Below are 14807 nucleotides of genomic sequence, written 5' to 3' on the forward strand. Positions count from 1 at the left end.
TTTAACCTTCTTTATTTTAAATTATTTTCTAATGTATAATTACTTTTTAATTAATATTAATTTTAATAAAAAAAACATTTAGCTGTCTTTTGGTCATGTTATCTTGTGTGCTGATGGCATTGTCATTATTGTTATTATTGCTGGTTTTGCAGATGCCTTAATCTTGTGGGATTTGCATACACCATGGAATTAAAAAACTAATTTACATACATGCTAAGGAAACAATGTATTTGTGTTTCATGCCCCCTCAAAGCCACATGAATACCATAATCGTAGGAAAACTTGCATTAAACTAATGTGGACGTGCTCTGCCTTCACATTTACTGAACTGAACAAGGTATTCCTACAAACCAGACCCTGTGGAGAGTACAGTATTAAAGCAGTAATTCATTCATTGGGTTTATCCTTGCTTAAGGTCATTTATTTGCCTGCAGTTTTGAATAAAATAATATTTACCGGATAATTATGCTTAGTTTTACACAATCAATTTATACCCAGATGTTGCACTACACAATTGCCTAGGTTCACCAGCAAAGACTCCATGTGTAGTAAATAAGATACTAGCACACTTGCAGCTGACAGGTCACATTAAATTAATTTAACAAAACCATATACAAAACCATATACAAAACCCAGCACAGTGCTTTTGTTAATTGCATCTTCATTACAATTCAGACAAACCTCATGACTGAGCTGGTTATATACACTCACCTAAAGGATTATTAGGAACACCATACTAATACTGTGTTTGACCCCCTTTCGCCTTCAGAACTGCCTTAATTCTACGTGGCATTGATTCAACAAGGTGCTGAAAGCATTCATTAGAAATGTTGGCCCATATTGATAGGATAGCATCTTGCAGTTGATGGAGATTTGTGGGATGCATATCCAGGGCACGAAGCTCCCGTTCCACCACATCCCAAAGATGCTCTATTGGGTTGAGATCTGGTGACTGTGGGGGCCAGTTTAGTACAGTGAACTCATTGTCATGTTCAAGAAACCAATTTGAAATGATTCGACCTTTGTGACATGGTGCATTATCCTGTTGGAAGTAGCCATCAGAGGATGGGTACATGGTGGTCATAAAGAGATGGACATGGTCAGAAACAATGCTCAGGTAGGCCGTGGCATTTAAACGATGCCCAATTGGCACTAAGGGGCTAAAGTGTGCCAAGAAAACATCCCCCACACCATTACACCACCACCACCAGCCTGCACAGTGGTAACAAGGCATGATGGATCCATGTTCTCATTCTGTTTATGCCAAATTCTGACTCTACCATCTGAATGTCTCAACAGAAATCGAGACTCATCAGACCAGGCAACATTTTTCCAGTCTTCAACTGTCCAATTTTGGTGAGCTTGTGCAAATTGTAGCCTCTTTTTCCTATTTGTAGTGGAGATGAGTGGTACCCGGTGGGGTCTTCTGCTGTTGTAGCCCATCCGCCTCAAGGTTGTACGTGTTGTGGCTTCACAAATGCTTTGCTGCATACCTCGGTTGTAACGAGTGGTTATTTCAGTCAAAGTTGCTCTTCTATCAGCTTGAATCAGTCGGCCCATTCTCCTCTGACCTCTAGCATCAACAAGGCATTTTCGCCCACAGGACTGCCGCATACTGGATGTTTTTCCCTTTTCACACCATTCTTTGTAAACCCTAGAAATGGTTGTGCGTGAAAATCCCAGTAACTGAGCAGATTGTGAAATACTCAGACCGGTCCGTCTGGCACCAACAACCATGCCACGCTCAAAATTGCTTAAATCACCTTTCTTTCCCATTCAGACATTCAGTTTGAAGTTCAGGAGATTGTCTTGACCAGGACCACACCCCTAAATGCATTGAAGCAACTGCCATGTGATTGGTTGGTTAGATAATTGCATTAATGAGAAATTGAACAGGTGTTCCTAATAATCCTTTAGGTGAGTGTATGTCAGATCAGTCTCCTGTATCATTTTAATCCGCAGTGCCCCTGCTGTCGTGGTAGGCCATGCTTTTTGCGTTTAAAATCTTATTAACACTCACTGAGTCTACAGGGAAGTGAACTGCATAATTCCAGAAATACTTTACTCCCACTTCAGTAGCAATGTGTTTGTTATTAAGTTACTGATCTCCACGCACCCAGAAGCTCTCGTCTCCTCAGCAGATGACTAATGGCTCTGCTGTGTCTCATAACGCCTGTGTATGTGACTTCATCGCACCTTACTGTAACAAAATGCACACCCCTCGGATCGTAGCATTTATTTACAGCACTTGATTGCAATGCAAGACAAGTAAATCAATAACTATTTCAATGACATGCAAGAGAAAATATAAAATAAAACATCAATTCATACAATGTAAGTCTTTGATAAGCAAATATATTTTTAAAATACATTGACAAATGTCGTGACCAGTTAACAATGATAACCTGTACAAACTTAACGCGTCCTTCTCTATGCGTGCGTGCTGACGTAACCGAGCGTCTCCTATGCGGAAGTACAATAACAAGCAGAGGGAAAGCACTGAGCGGAGAGTAACACTTTTGACAATCCGATATGTATAAACACGTGTTTTTGACAGGACCCCCTGGTAACTATGATTAGCTCTTGCTTTACCATAACAAATGCATGACAAAAACAGCAACATTATTGTATGCAGGTTTGGCTAGATTAATTAAACTACCAGCTATAATGCTTAATCTACAGTACCGTTTGTTATGCTCTATCAAATTACTCTGACATTGGTGAATACTACTTACAAATGTGTGTCAATATAAATCATGTTCATAGATAATGTTTAAAATCATATGATTTCTATGTGTCGATGTTTTTCTTAAAAAAACAAACACACACTGGAACTGTGGTCGACAACAGCTGTTGTTAATACTCATGTTATACCACGTCTGTCAGTCCTTCTCTGGCTGGGAGGAAACGGGTATCTGGCACGAATCACTTGTTTTAATTTAATGTAGACCGTATTGTTTACAAGTTATTTATGTAAGTGTATTTTTGAGTCAAATCCCTAAATATAACCGATAACAGACTCGTTAGCATTAATGTATAATGTCTTTCTCTTATTGACAGTCGTTGTCAGTCATCTGTCTCGGAGCGTGTATGATGACATAATATGTTAACAGTTTTGTTCAACTTCCCTATAGATTGCTATCACTTCTTTCTTCTTCACTAAGTTAATTTTGTTTTGCCAGCATGGTATAAAAATATCAGTAGTCTTCTGTATATTGCAAACCGATCATGATAAGAGATCACAATCTTACATTAAAATAGACTAAATGTATTGCACTCTCCCTGCTTCTCCATTTACTGTTAAGTTTCATATGCTTATTTTTATTTGTATTGATATACCTCAAGAGATTATGATTTTGTGAAGACTAAAGGTAATTGCACAGCTCCAGTGTTGAGCTTTTTGACAATTAGCAAGATTTGCCTTTGTTTTGACAAAATAGAAAAGCATGATTGTTTCTGTCAAGACAAGGTCAGACGCATTGCAATGAAATTCCGGGTGCAGATATAATTTTCAAATAATGGACCGTTTTCTCTGCAGCTCAATAAGGTACAGTGTGTGCAATAAATGCTGGGTTACTGTTCAAAACAGGTTTATGCTCAGGCAATTTGATGTGTAACCTGATAATGCATTGATTAAACTCAGAACATTTATATTGAATTTTAATTTGCTAACTTGTATCTTCAGGCAATCCTATCAGAGTACAGGTTCACTAACAAGCTCAAGGCCTAATTAAGGTCATATAAACTCAACAGGGAAAGTAGAGGGGTATTTTGTTATTGTTTTTTCTGTAGAATATTACATAGACATCCATCTTCTTAGATGTTAGACATGTATTTATACACCGATCAGCCATAACATTATGACCACTGACAGGTGAAGTGAATAACGCTGATAATCACGTTATCATGGCACCTGTCAGTGGGTGGGATATATTAGGCAGCAAGTGAACATTTTGAAAAGTTAGCAAGCGTAAGGATCTGAGCGACTTTGACAAGGGCCAAATTGTGATGGCTAGACGACTGGGTCAGAGCATCTCCAAAACTGCAGCTCTTGCGGGGTGTTCCCGGTCTGCAGTGGTCAGTACCTATCAAAAGTGGTCCTAGGAAGGAAAAGCGGTGAACCAGAGACAGGGTCATGGGCGGCTAAGGCTCATTGATGCACGTGGGGAGTGAAGGCTGGCCCGTGTGGTCCGATCCAACAGATGAGCTACTGTAGCTCAAATTGCTGAAAAAGTGAATGCTGGTTCTGATAGAAAGGTGTCAGAACACACAGTGCATCGCAGTTTGTTGCATATGGGTCTGCATAGCCACAAACCAGTCAGGTTGCCCATGCTGACCCCTGTCCACTGCCAAAAGCGCCTGCAATGGGCATGTGAGCATCAGAACTGGACCACGGAGCAATGGAAGAAGGTGGCCTGGTCTGATGAATCACGAGTTCAAGGTGTTGATTTGGCTTCCAAATTCCCCAGATCTCAATCCAATCGAGCATCTGTGGGATGTGCTGGCCAAACAAGTCCGATCCATGGAGGCCCCACCTCGCAACTTACAGGACTTAAAGGATCTGCTGCTAATGTCTTGGTGCCAGATACCACAGCACTCCTTCAGAGGTCTAGTGGAGTCCATGGCTCGACAGGTCAGGGCTGTTTCGGCGGCAAAAGGGGGACCTACACAATATTAGGCAGGTGGTCATAATGTTATGGCTGATCGGTGTATTTGTATGAAGCTGCAGGTCCTCAGGTGTTTTTGCAAACATGACAATGTCATTGGCAAATCATGGGTTGTTCAAGTAAGCTCCATTTATCCTGATTCCTTTAGCTTCTTGAACAGTTTTTCAAGTGTTGCCATGAAGAGTTGTGGAGATTGTGTCTCCCTGACATATTTCCTTTGCAGATGTTGTTCATGTTGGATTGTACTTGTGTACTTGGATTGTTGATATGGCATTGTTGTAGATATATTTAATACAAGTTATGTATGTTTCCTCAATGTTTTGATTTCTTAGAGCCCAGATGATAGAGTTTGTATAAATCAAACATTTTCTTGTAGTAGATAAAGCCCAGGAAAGCTTTGGAAAGACAATGGAAGCTCATATTGTCTACATTTTTCTTATACTTGTTGGATGATTTGAATATAATCCATCATATTATATCCACTTATGAATTCTGCTTGTTCTGTTGGTTGGGCAAAGTCCAAGGTGAAGGAAATGTGTTAGTACCTTTGTTATCTACTTTGCATATGATGGGAAGTAGACTAATGGCCCTGTAGTTCTTCAGATCTGCATTGTCTCCTTTCTTGTGCAGCAGGATGACTGTTGCACTCTTCCAGTTGGGGATTCACAGTTGCCAGTTCTCCCAGTTGTCCCAGTTGTCTGGGAATTGTATAATTTAGAGACACTTTGTGAAAGGCTTTGCCATCATTTCCTGTATTTCTTATCCGTTGTTGAAAGAATGATATTCAAATATATTAAAATAGCAATGGGCCTGGCACATTGCAAGAACAGACCAAAAGTGGACAAAATAAGCTATAGAATCGATCCAAAGAAAAAAAAAAAAACAGAAGACCACCACATAAAAGATGGGAAGATCAAATAAGAAGATTTGCTGGCAGCCTTTATCGATCCATGGCTGGATGATGGCCTCCCCAAGATATTGCCACTTGTTACATCGTCTATTTTCCAGGTCACACCAGCTGATGATGATGATACTCCCCGATACTTTTTTTTTTTTGTGAATTAATGTTTTTTTTTAAATTGTTGACAGAAACATAAACGATACAATAGTTTTTTTTTTTTTTTCATCTCCCTCCACTATGTACCCCCTTCCTCACAGCTGTTTTTTTAATTAATAAAGTAAACTTAAAATAGCGGTTTAAGTTTAACACTGTCAACAGTCAGCTGTGGATCTTTCTAAAATAATAATATCATAAAACTAATCAAGCATATAGATCAAAACTAAATAGGCGGTTCCACCCATCCCTTCAGAATAGTTTTCTTAGTCACCATCATCCTAGGAGTAGCTTCCTGGACTGTGAGGTTTAAACAGTTTTGGAATCCTCAACCAGCAGGAGATCTCAGGAGAGAGATGCACATCCACACGTTGTTGGTTCCACACAGTCCCTATTCTTCACCCTTCAGTGAGAAATATATGTATATATATATACATAGTGGTTCTCAAAAGTTTTCACCCCCTTGGACTTTTCCACAATTCATTGTGTTACACCATGAAATCAGAATGGTTTTAATCAGGAATTTTTGCCACTGATCAATACAGAAAATGTCCATAATACCATAAAGTGAAACATATAATCTGCAGATTGTTCTAAATTAATTACAAATACAAATACAAAATAATTTAATGCATAAGTAAACATCCCCTTCAATCAATATTTGAGAGGCACCTTTTGTAGTAATAACAGCCATGAGTCTAAGTGGAAAAGTCTCTACCAGCTTTACACATCTGTACACAGCAGTTTCTACCCATTCTTCTTTGCAAAATTGCTCAAGCTCCATCAAGTTGGATGACTATTTTCACATATTCTAAATTGGGTTGAGGGCCGGGCTTTGACTGGGCCACTCCAGGAGATTGAACTTTTTGTTTTTAAGCCACTCCAGTGTGGCTTTGGCTCTGTGTTTGGGGTCATTGTCCTTCTGGAAGATAAATTTTCTGCAACTCTCCCATAAAGGCCACTTTTGTGAAACACCCGGGCTATTGTTGCAGTATGCACAGTGTCTCCAAGCTCAGCCATGGAAGACTGTAACTCCTTTAGAGTTGCCATGAGCCTCTTAGTGGCCTCCCTGTCTAGTTCCCTTCTCGTCCGGATACTCAGTTTTTGAGGACGGCCTAATATAGGCAGATCCACAGTTGTGCCATATTCTCTTCATTTTTTAATAATGGACTTTAATATGCTCCGGGAGATATTAAATGCCTTGGAAATTTTCTTATATCCTACTTTGGCTTTGCTTTGAATGTTCCTTCGTCTTAATGATGTAGTTTCTGTTTGATATTGTACTAACCAGCTGTGGGACCTCCCAGAGACATGCGTATTTAACCAGAAATCATGTGACACACCTTAATTGCACAGAGGTGGACTCCATACAGCTAATTACGTGTCTTCTAAAGACAATTGGTTTCATAGCAAAGGGGGTGATTACTTATGCATTCAATTATTTTCGTTTTTTTATTTTTAATTAATTTAGAAAAAATTGCAGATTGTGTTTTTCACTTTGACATTATGGATATTTTCTGTGTAGATCAGTGGCAAAAACTCCTGATCAAATCCATTCTGAATTCATGTTGTAACACAATGAAATGTGGAACTGTCCAAGGTGGTTGAATACTTTTGAGAGCCACTGTGTGTGTGTGTGTATATGTATATACTGATAGTATTTGTATTTTTGTATATATATACAAAAATACAAATACTATCAGTGTTTCTTATACTGCTTAAACTCTAATGAGCCTTTACCTGTATATTCACAAAACTATTAAAAGCACAGTACTTAATTTTACGACAGTTATTATACAAAACAAAAAAACTTGCTCTTGTATTTTAGGTGTTGGAAAGACTACATTGATTCAGAAAGCGTGTGAAACTCTGATGTCTTCTGGCATTGCCATTGATGGATTTTACACAGAGGAGGTTAGAGAAGGAGGACGAAGGATCGGATTCGATGTTGTCACGTTGTCTGGGAAACGAGGGATTCTATCCAGAATTGGGTATTGGAGTGAGAGTGTTACATCTTCATGAATGCAGTCTTAATAAATGTAGTGCTGCTTAGCTTTAACTTTCTTTTTTTCCTCTCTCTTAGCAATTCCTCGGGGTCCTCAGCAGGGAGACGCGAATACAGAGTTGGGCAGTATGTGGTAGACCTGCCAGCATTTGAAAACCTGGTGCTTCCGACGTTCAGAAATGCAAGTAAAAAACTCTGTTCCCTACAGCTACATTTAGTGCAGGGGTATGCTGCCCTGGTATTGGACATCCCCAGGGCAACAGGCTTGAAAGATCACACTTAAACCACCAATCTATGAAGTCTTTGAAACACTTAATTCTGATTAGTTCAACAAACTCCAGTTATATATAGACCATCTGGAAAAAACTAATTAATGTCCCTGCCCCCATCCCCTCAGGAACCAGATTGCCCTTAACTGAATAACTGACTTGCAATATTTCAGTAACTATAATACATTCCCTAGTGATATAGGAATGACATGAAAATTGGCCTCTCCTGGATCAGAGATGGAGACCACTGATCTAGAAGTTAAACAGCACCACTTACATATCAGAGATCCTGTGAAACAAGCACTTCTGTTACATGAAATAGCAAATCCCACTGGTAAGCCTGGCTTATTAATTCAGAACGGAACTGTAGTAACCAAACCGACAGACATTTCAGACCTTTGAAAGCCAGCTATTAAGCCTTGATGGTGTGCGGTATCTGCTTTGTGAGTTCTTGAAATGCAAAAAACATATGTTTGCCCTGTGTTGCTCATTGAACGTCTGCATTTTAAATAGGCATCCAGGAATGATTGCTCATTCAGACCACAGTGTAAAAGGCAACGGCAGCTGTGACTAGTGCTGGAAATTGGTTAATGTGATTTATTATTTCAAGCTGAGTATGTAGCGGAAGAAAAATAGGCTTACACAGCCATTCATCCAAGTGTGTCATTTAGCTAGGCTTTAAATTATTGGATATGTAGTCAATATGTATATTGTTTGTTTTACCAAATTAAAAACTGAATACCTTCAGTAAGACAGCATTATTTTTAGCAGTTGGTATCACTTTCCTGTAATTAAATAGTAAAAGCTTACATGTAACATTTTTAGTGGTAGTCCTGTTTGTTTGCAGCCCAGGGCTATGAGATGCTCTGCTCAAATTAATATAATAAACACACTGTGTCACTTTCCCTCAGATTAAAATGTGTTCTAGAGATGAACAGTGTAGTAAATGTAACTTGTTTGTGGCAGATTTCATGTCCATGCCTTCATGATTTAAATTTAACAAATACCAGACACATATAAACCAGCTGTTTGAGTCCTGAGAACGGCTACACAAGCATTGCTCAGCCATGTAAGCCAGGTGTTTGGGTAAGAGACACAACAGTTCAATGACACAAGCCTTTTTCATGACACACAACACATGGTATTGTCTAGCTTACAGAAAGATTCTGGGGCCAGAGAATTCCATAGAACATCATCAGTAAGGAGTGTTAATTGACAGGGAGTAATTCAGGAGGAGGTATGTATATTTCCTCCATGTATATATAATTCTCTAAAGGGGTGTTTCTGAATGGCACAGGAGTGCAATATATGCTAGGGTATATTGTCAAAGTGTAGAATTTAAAACAAGGGAAGTAATGTTAAGACTGTACAATGCACTAGTTAGAGCTCATCTGGATACTGTGTACAGTTCTGGGCTCCACACTTCAAGAAAGATATCGCTGCTCTAGAGGCAGTTCAGAGAAGAGCAACCAGACTTATTCCAGGAAGGGAATGTCCTACTTGGAGAGACTGAGGGAACTGAACCTTTTCACCCTGGAACAGAGGAGACTACGTGGGGACTTGATTCAAGTCTTCAAAATCATGAAAGGCATCCACCACATCAAACCAGAGGAGCTTTTCCAGATCTGCAGGGACACACGGACCCGGGGACACAAATGGAAATTGGGCTTCAAGTCATTCAAGACTGAAAACAGTTGACACTTCTTCACACACAGTTGTCATAATCTGAACAAACTCCCCAGCGATGTGGTTGAAACTGAAAATTTGGGAACATTCCAAAACGGACTGGATAGGATCCTTGGATCACTTCGTTATTAATGGACACCAAACAAGCATGATGGGGCGACTGGCCTCCTTTCATTTGTAAACTTTCTTATATGTGCTATTGCCAGGATCATGCTGGTTTCCATCTCTCATACTCTGTTGCTGGCTTGAGCTGTGTGTTCACATATTGTAGTTCACAATTTGCCACCAGGGAGGATGGGTAGTAATTGCATCAAATACTTTGGTCGGTATAATAGTTGGGGCTGTGGGCATTCTAGCCTTGTAGTATGGAAACAGATGGCCTAGACAAGATATGTTTCAGAATTTATTTTGCGTTATAGTCGTGATCTAGGTTCATTAGCCGATGATCACAAATTGAGTGAAAAAAATGAAATATTCTCAATATTAACAGTAAGAAACATGTTTTACTAAAAAATATATAAATCTCTGATGCACAGGTGGGCTCCAAGACCAGCAATGGGAGGAGAGTCTTTGTCATTGATGAGATTGGGAAGATGGAGCTGTTCAGCCATTCCTTTATCCAGGCTGTGCGGCAGACTCTCGACAGCTCGGCCTCTCCCATCCTCGGAACAATCCCCATCCCCAAAGGGAAGCCACTGGGGCTTGTGGAAGAAGTGAGGAGCAGGGGAAATGTGAAGCTCTTTACTGTGAGTACAGTAAACAGAACACAAATGTACCATATATACATGCTATGTGCACACACTACACAGACAATTTCATTGTACATATGTGGTTTACCATGGAGGTACCACAAGCTTGTCTAATGTAAAGACACTGTGCTTCATTTCAAGGTCACAGTCATAACAGTAAACATTTGTCTGAGGCATCTGATCCTGTAATTTATGATGCATGCATTTTTCTATCAACAAGAAACAACCACTGACATGACTGATTATTACTGATAGCTTTTCATGAAGGATTGATTTTCTTTTTTTTTTTTCTACCTAGGTTACAAAGGACAACAGAGACAATATTTTACCAGCGATTTTGGAAGATCTGAAGCAATGTATAAAATAACTAGGGCAAAAAATGTGTAGAACAATAGCAGGTAATGTTTTTACATTTTTCTTTTTTTTACACTCCTTCTTCTTTTATTTTCCTTGTGTCTTTCTCTAGAATCTCTAGAATACTGTACAATCCAAAGTTTTACATCGGTGCTATTACTACAAATCCAGAGCACATTCACAGTGGAGCAACATACAGTATGAGATTCAGGAAGTCCATAAAGATCCAATGCATCACCATAAATATAATGCATTGTGCATTCAATTGTTTTATTCTTTAAATCTCCTGTGGCAGGCCATACTCAAGACCAACAGCAGCATCACCCTTTTCCCATTTTTCTGATTGGTCTCCTAGCATAGATATTTTAGATAATTGTGCGTATGGAGGCTATGGATATTTAAAAATCATGTGTGTATAAATTCAGCCTGAATTTCAGAAGTTGACATAAATATAAGCCAGTATCGTAATCACTAATGTTACAGTCATGTAAACAAAGCATGTAAGATTTTTTTTATTATCTCAAAATTGAAACAGTATGTTCTAGCCAATACTCTCAAAGGAAAATCACTCAAGACCATTTTAAGTTTTAAAACCTATTTTTGGTTTTGCTTTCCAGATGTCAACGAAATACGTATAAATGTTTGGAAGACTGCTCAGTGCCAACAGAGATAGGATCTTGAAACATTTGGGTACAATAAACATGAAAGCCACACCCATAAATGTATGTATTATTATTAAAGGTTGGATATAGATTCAGATATCCTTTTTTATTTTGTTTTGTTTCAGTGGTGCTGCTAAGTGTTTTTTGGTTGCATTTACCTGCATAGTTATTACCCAAGAAAACAAACAGGAAATGCTAGTTTGTTTCCTTTTTGTGGTTATTGGCTCAGATTTATACTAGGAGGGCAGCACCAAACTTGACTGAATGTATGATAATGTAAATTAATTGACAAGTTAAGGTAGAGGTGCTTCATTAACAAGCCATTTTTTTTTATGAACTCAACTGTATTGTTCTGGAAGGCTGAAGTTTTTTTGAAGTTACTGTCCTTTATGCTGACATAGCTAACTGAACAAAAGGAGGATGTATTCATACAATGTAAAATAAATCAATATTTAAAGGGACTGTACTTCAAGTCTTTTAAATGTTTTAATAATAATAACAGAATAATAATAATGGTGTGATGTAAACCATGGGAACCTCGGGCAAAGCAAAGTATAATCATGGGGAAACTGTTAAAAATCTGTGCAAATTTACAGTAGTACATTTTTATAAGGGCTATTAAAATACAAACCAGTCATTGTGCCTAGTCTATGTTGTTGGGGATTTCTTGAGCTGCTGCTGTACTGTTAGCCAGTACCTCTACTCTTGAGTCATTTTCATAATGTAACCGCATTCTAGGTCATTATTACTCGTGAGGAAGTGAGCAGTCTTATAACAGATCCCTGTGGTACTTATAACCAGAGATTTGTAGCTCTAGTCAATACTCTGTTTTCTACACACTGACCATTTCTCAATCCACAATACGCACCTAGGATGCCTCCACTGATCCCACAAAAGGTGGTTAGAGGTTCTGTAATTTAGACCCCTACGATAAAACAAGAGAAAAACCAACCAAATAGTTTAATTCTAGTTGAAATTATTTTGTTGATATGCAGTCTAGAAAAATGTTTTGACGTAAAATGTTAAGGAAAGGAAGTGTGCTTAATGGAAATGTTGACATGGTTATTGTTAAACATTTGTATCTGACATCTGAAGGCAAGAAATCCTTTACTAATCTGTCTAAAATAACATCAAGAGCTATTATGCTTGAATTACATTTCATGCAATACAGTATTTGTTTTCTGTATTTTAATAGGATCTGGCATGCTAACTCTTTAGGGGGCAGGTTCCAGCTGTGCTATAGCAATAACATTGTTTGTGTAATCATAATGCCAGACTGTTACTCGAAGATTAAAAGGGAAAAAAGCTTTCAGAGATTTTGAATCCTCTGAACTTGGAAATACTTTAAAAAGGCTTTTAAAAACAAACACAAAACCCATTTATTTTAAATAATAACTCCCATGTTGATACAGCTTCTGACACTTTGACAATTCAAATTACAGTCACAAAATGTCTGGTTAAGCTGTTCTTGTCAGTGTTGATTGGAGGATAAAATTAAAAGTATATATTTTAATGTATGTTTACATACATTTGAAATATTCAATTATTGTTCCACTTTTTTCTTGTCAACTTGGAATCTCAGCTTCTAGCCATCTGGTGTAAAAAAAAAAAGCCTACATTCCCTCACAGGCAAAGTCAGCAAATTCCAACCAGTAAGACATTTCACAGCGTGCACAGCTTGGGATCCCACACAAAACTATCATTCGATGTTTGTTATTTTAGTAAATTCACCAACTTGTAGGTGCATGTATTCATACACCTTATCTGAAACAGTGTTATGCAGTGATTAATTTGATTAAAGAATCAATATTCTTTTATAAAACTATACTTTGTGTTATCTGTGATGTCTTTTGGCCTAGAGAATTCGGCCCAGAGAATAGGTATGTGACAGAAATCCCCATCCATCGAATGCAGATTTTAAAGCATTAAATCCGTGCGGATGCAGATGTAGTGTATTTAGTTAGGCTTTGTTTTCTCTTTGCTAGTATTACAGAAAAATCTTTTTGCTACAGTTTTAATTCAAATAAATGTCATATTGAATAATACATTGTATTTAAATGACAAGTCTGTAAATGTGTTAAAGCTGAAATATACATCCACTCATAGTCCGTATATTGAATGTAATGTAGTTCTTTTATTACTTTTATTTCACTTTCAAAACTATAACAATTACATGAGTCATCAGATTATTCAGTCTTCTGAATTAGTTCAGCAATGCAAAAGTTACTATTGAACATGGTTTATTAAGCTCTTAATATATTTGTAATACTTACCTGTCACTTTACTGCTCAGTAGGTTGATATAGCATTTTTAGAAATATTTTTCTTCATTTGAAAAGTGGAAGCGGTGATATATATATATATATATATATATATATATATATATATATATATATATATAAAAAAAACAGTATGATATTGGGTGTACATAAGAACAACAATAACAGCAAAAAAATAATAATTGTGAATCGTGCTTTGGATAGTGGGCCCAATTTGAACAGATTTTTTTGAGCACTTCTTCATGAGGATGAATCAGCTTTGGCATTAAAGGCATAATAATCTGTGAGAGAAGCCACTGTGGAGTCATAAGGTGGATTCCACAAATAATGGATCATGGCACCTTCTTTAATAATGCAAGAAAAAGTTACACACAGAATGAGGTCATTAGATTCACTGATACAGCTGTGACTTTTAACAAAGCAGACGGTCACAAATTCTCATCCCAAAGTTTAAATTCAAATATTGGATCTGCCAAAGAATATGGCTTTTGCTTAGAACTGAATATGCACTTAATACAAGGAATACTTAAATAGTATTTGGCTTATGTACTATATCTAGAATGTCAATGCACAGTTTATTCTGTGGTTGCATGAGTTGGCAATGTTTGGAGCTTGTCTTGGTTCACCAACTTCCTGTGAGGAACAACCTTCAAACCAATTGAATGGAGATATTGTCATTATCCCATGTTAGCATGGGATGGATTTTGTCTGCAGCACAACCATATGGTTTTGGGAAGCAATCACTCATTTTTGAGCCAAGTTTAGGTAATGCATTTGCATTTTATCAAAAGATCAAAAGGTGACATAAAATAATAAGAAAAATAAGGGCACTGGCCAATTACAAGAAACAAAATACAAAACAAATTAAACACATTGGATCTCTAACCAAATCTGTCAACCGGAATTGCCTGAAAAAAAACACCAACTTAAAGTGAAATTATGAATCTCTCTTCACACAAACTGTTAAAATCACAGTGGATTGAACTGAATTGTGCTGCTAGATGAGTCCAATGCATACACTGTACAACCTCTGATCAAATTACAAATATAAATCAGTACACACTATGTCTGTACTTCCCACTC

At 37.7% G+C, this 14807-nt stretch overlaps 1 protein-coding gene across 2 annotated transcripts; it reads left to right on the plus strand.

The window, feature by feature from the left end:
• The first annotated feature begins 2458 nt into the window (after window positions 1-2458).
• Window positions 2459-11912, plus strand: ntpcr (nucleoside-triphosphatase, cancer-related). 2 transcript variants are annotated; one of them, XM_066696916.1, is made up of 6 exons: window positions 2459-2566; window positions 7550-7712; window positions 7805-7907; window positions 10218-10427; window positions 10729-10828; window positions 11402-11912. In XM_066696916.1, exons 1-5 carry the CDS (start codon window positions 2533-2535, stop codon window positions 10795-10797), a joined length of 579 nt encoding a protein of 192 aa, XP_066553013.1. In that variant the 5' UTR covers window positions 2459-2532; the 3' UTR covers window positions 10798-10828; window positions 11402-11912. The 2 variants fall into 2 exon arrangements, with proteins under 2 accessions (XP_066553013.1, XP_066553014.1); XM_066696917.1 differs by lacking the exon at window positions 2459-2566 and adding an exon at window positions 3498-3547.
• The last annotated feature ends 2895 nt before the right edge of the window (window positions 11913-14807 follow it).

The sequence above is a fragment of the Amia ocellicauda genome, chromosome 23, assembly GCF_036373705.1.
Source record: "Amia ocellicauda isolate fAmiCal2 chromosome 23, fAmiCal2.hap1, whole genome shotgun sequence".
NCBI lineage: Eukaryota > Metazoa > Chordata > Actinopteri > Amiiformes > Amiidae > Amia > Amia ocellicauda.

What these genes read in the sequence shown, in the direction of transcription:
- ntpcr (XM_066696916.1), top strand. Translation starts at nt 2,533, where the DNA reads ATGTATAAACACGTGTTTTTGACAGGACCCCCTG. An exon ending in GGGATTCTATCCAGAATTGG is followed by an intron (nt 7,713 to 7,804) that starts GTATTGGAGTGA and finishes CCTCTCTCTTAG; the next exon opens with CAATTCCTCGGGGTCCTCAG. An exon ending in GAAATGTGAAGCTCTTTACT is followed by an intron (nt 10,428 to 10,728) that starts GTGAGTACAGTA and finishes TTTTCTACCTAG; the next exon opens with GTTACAAAGGACAACAGAGA.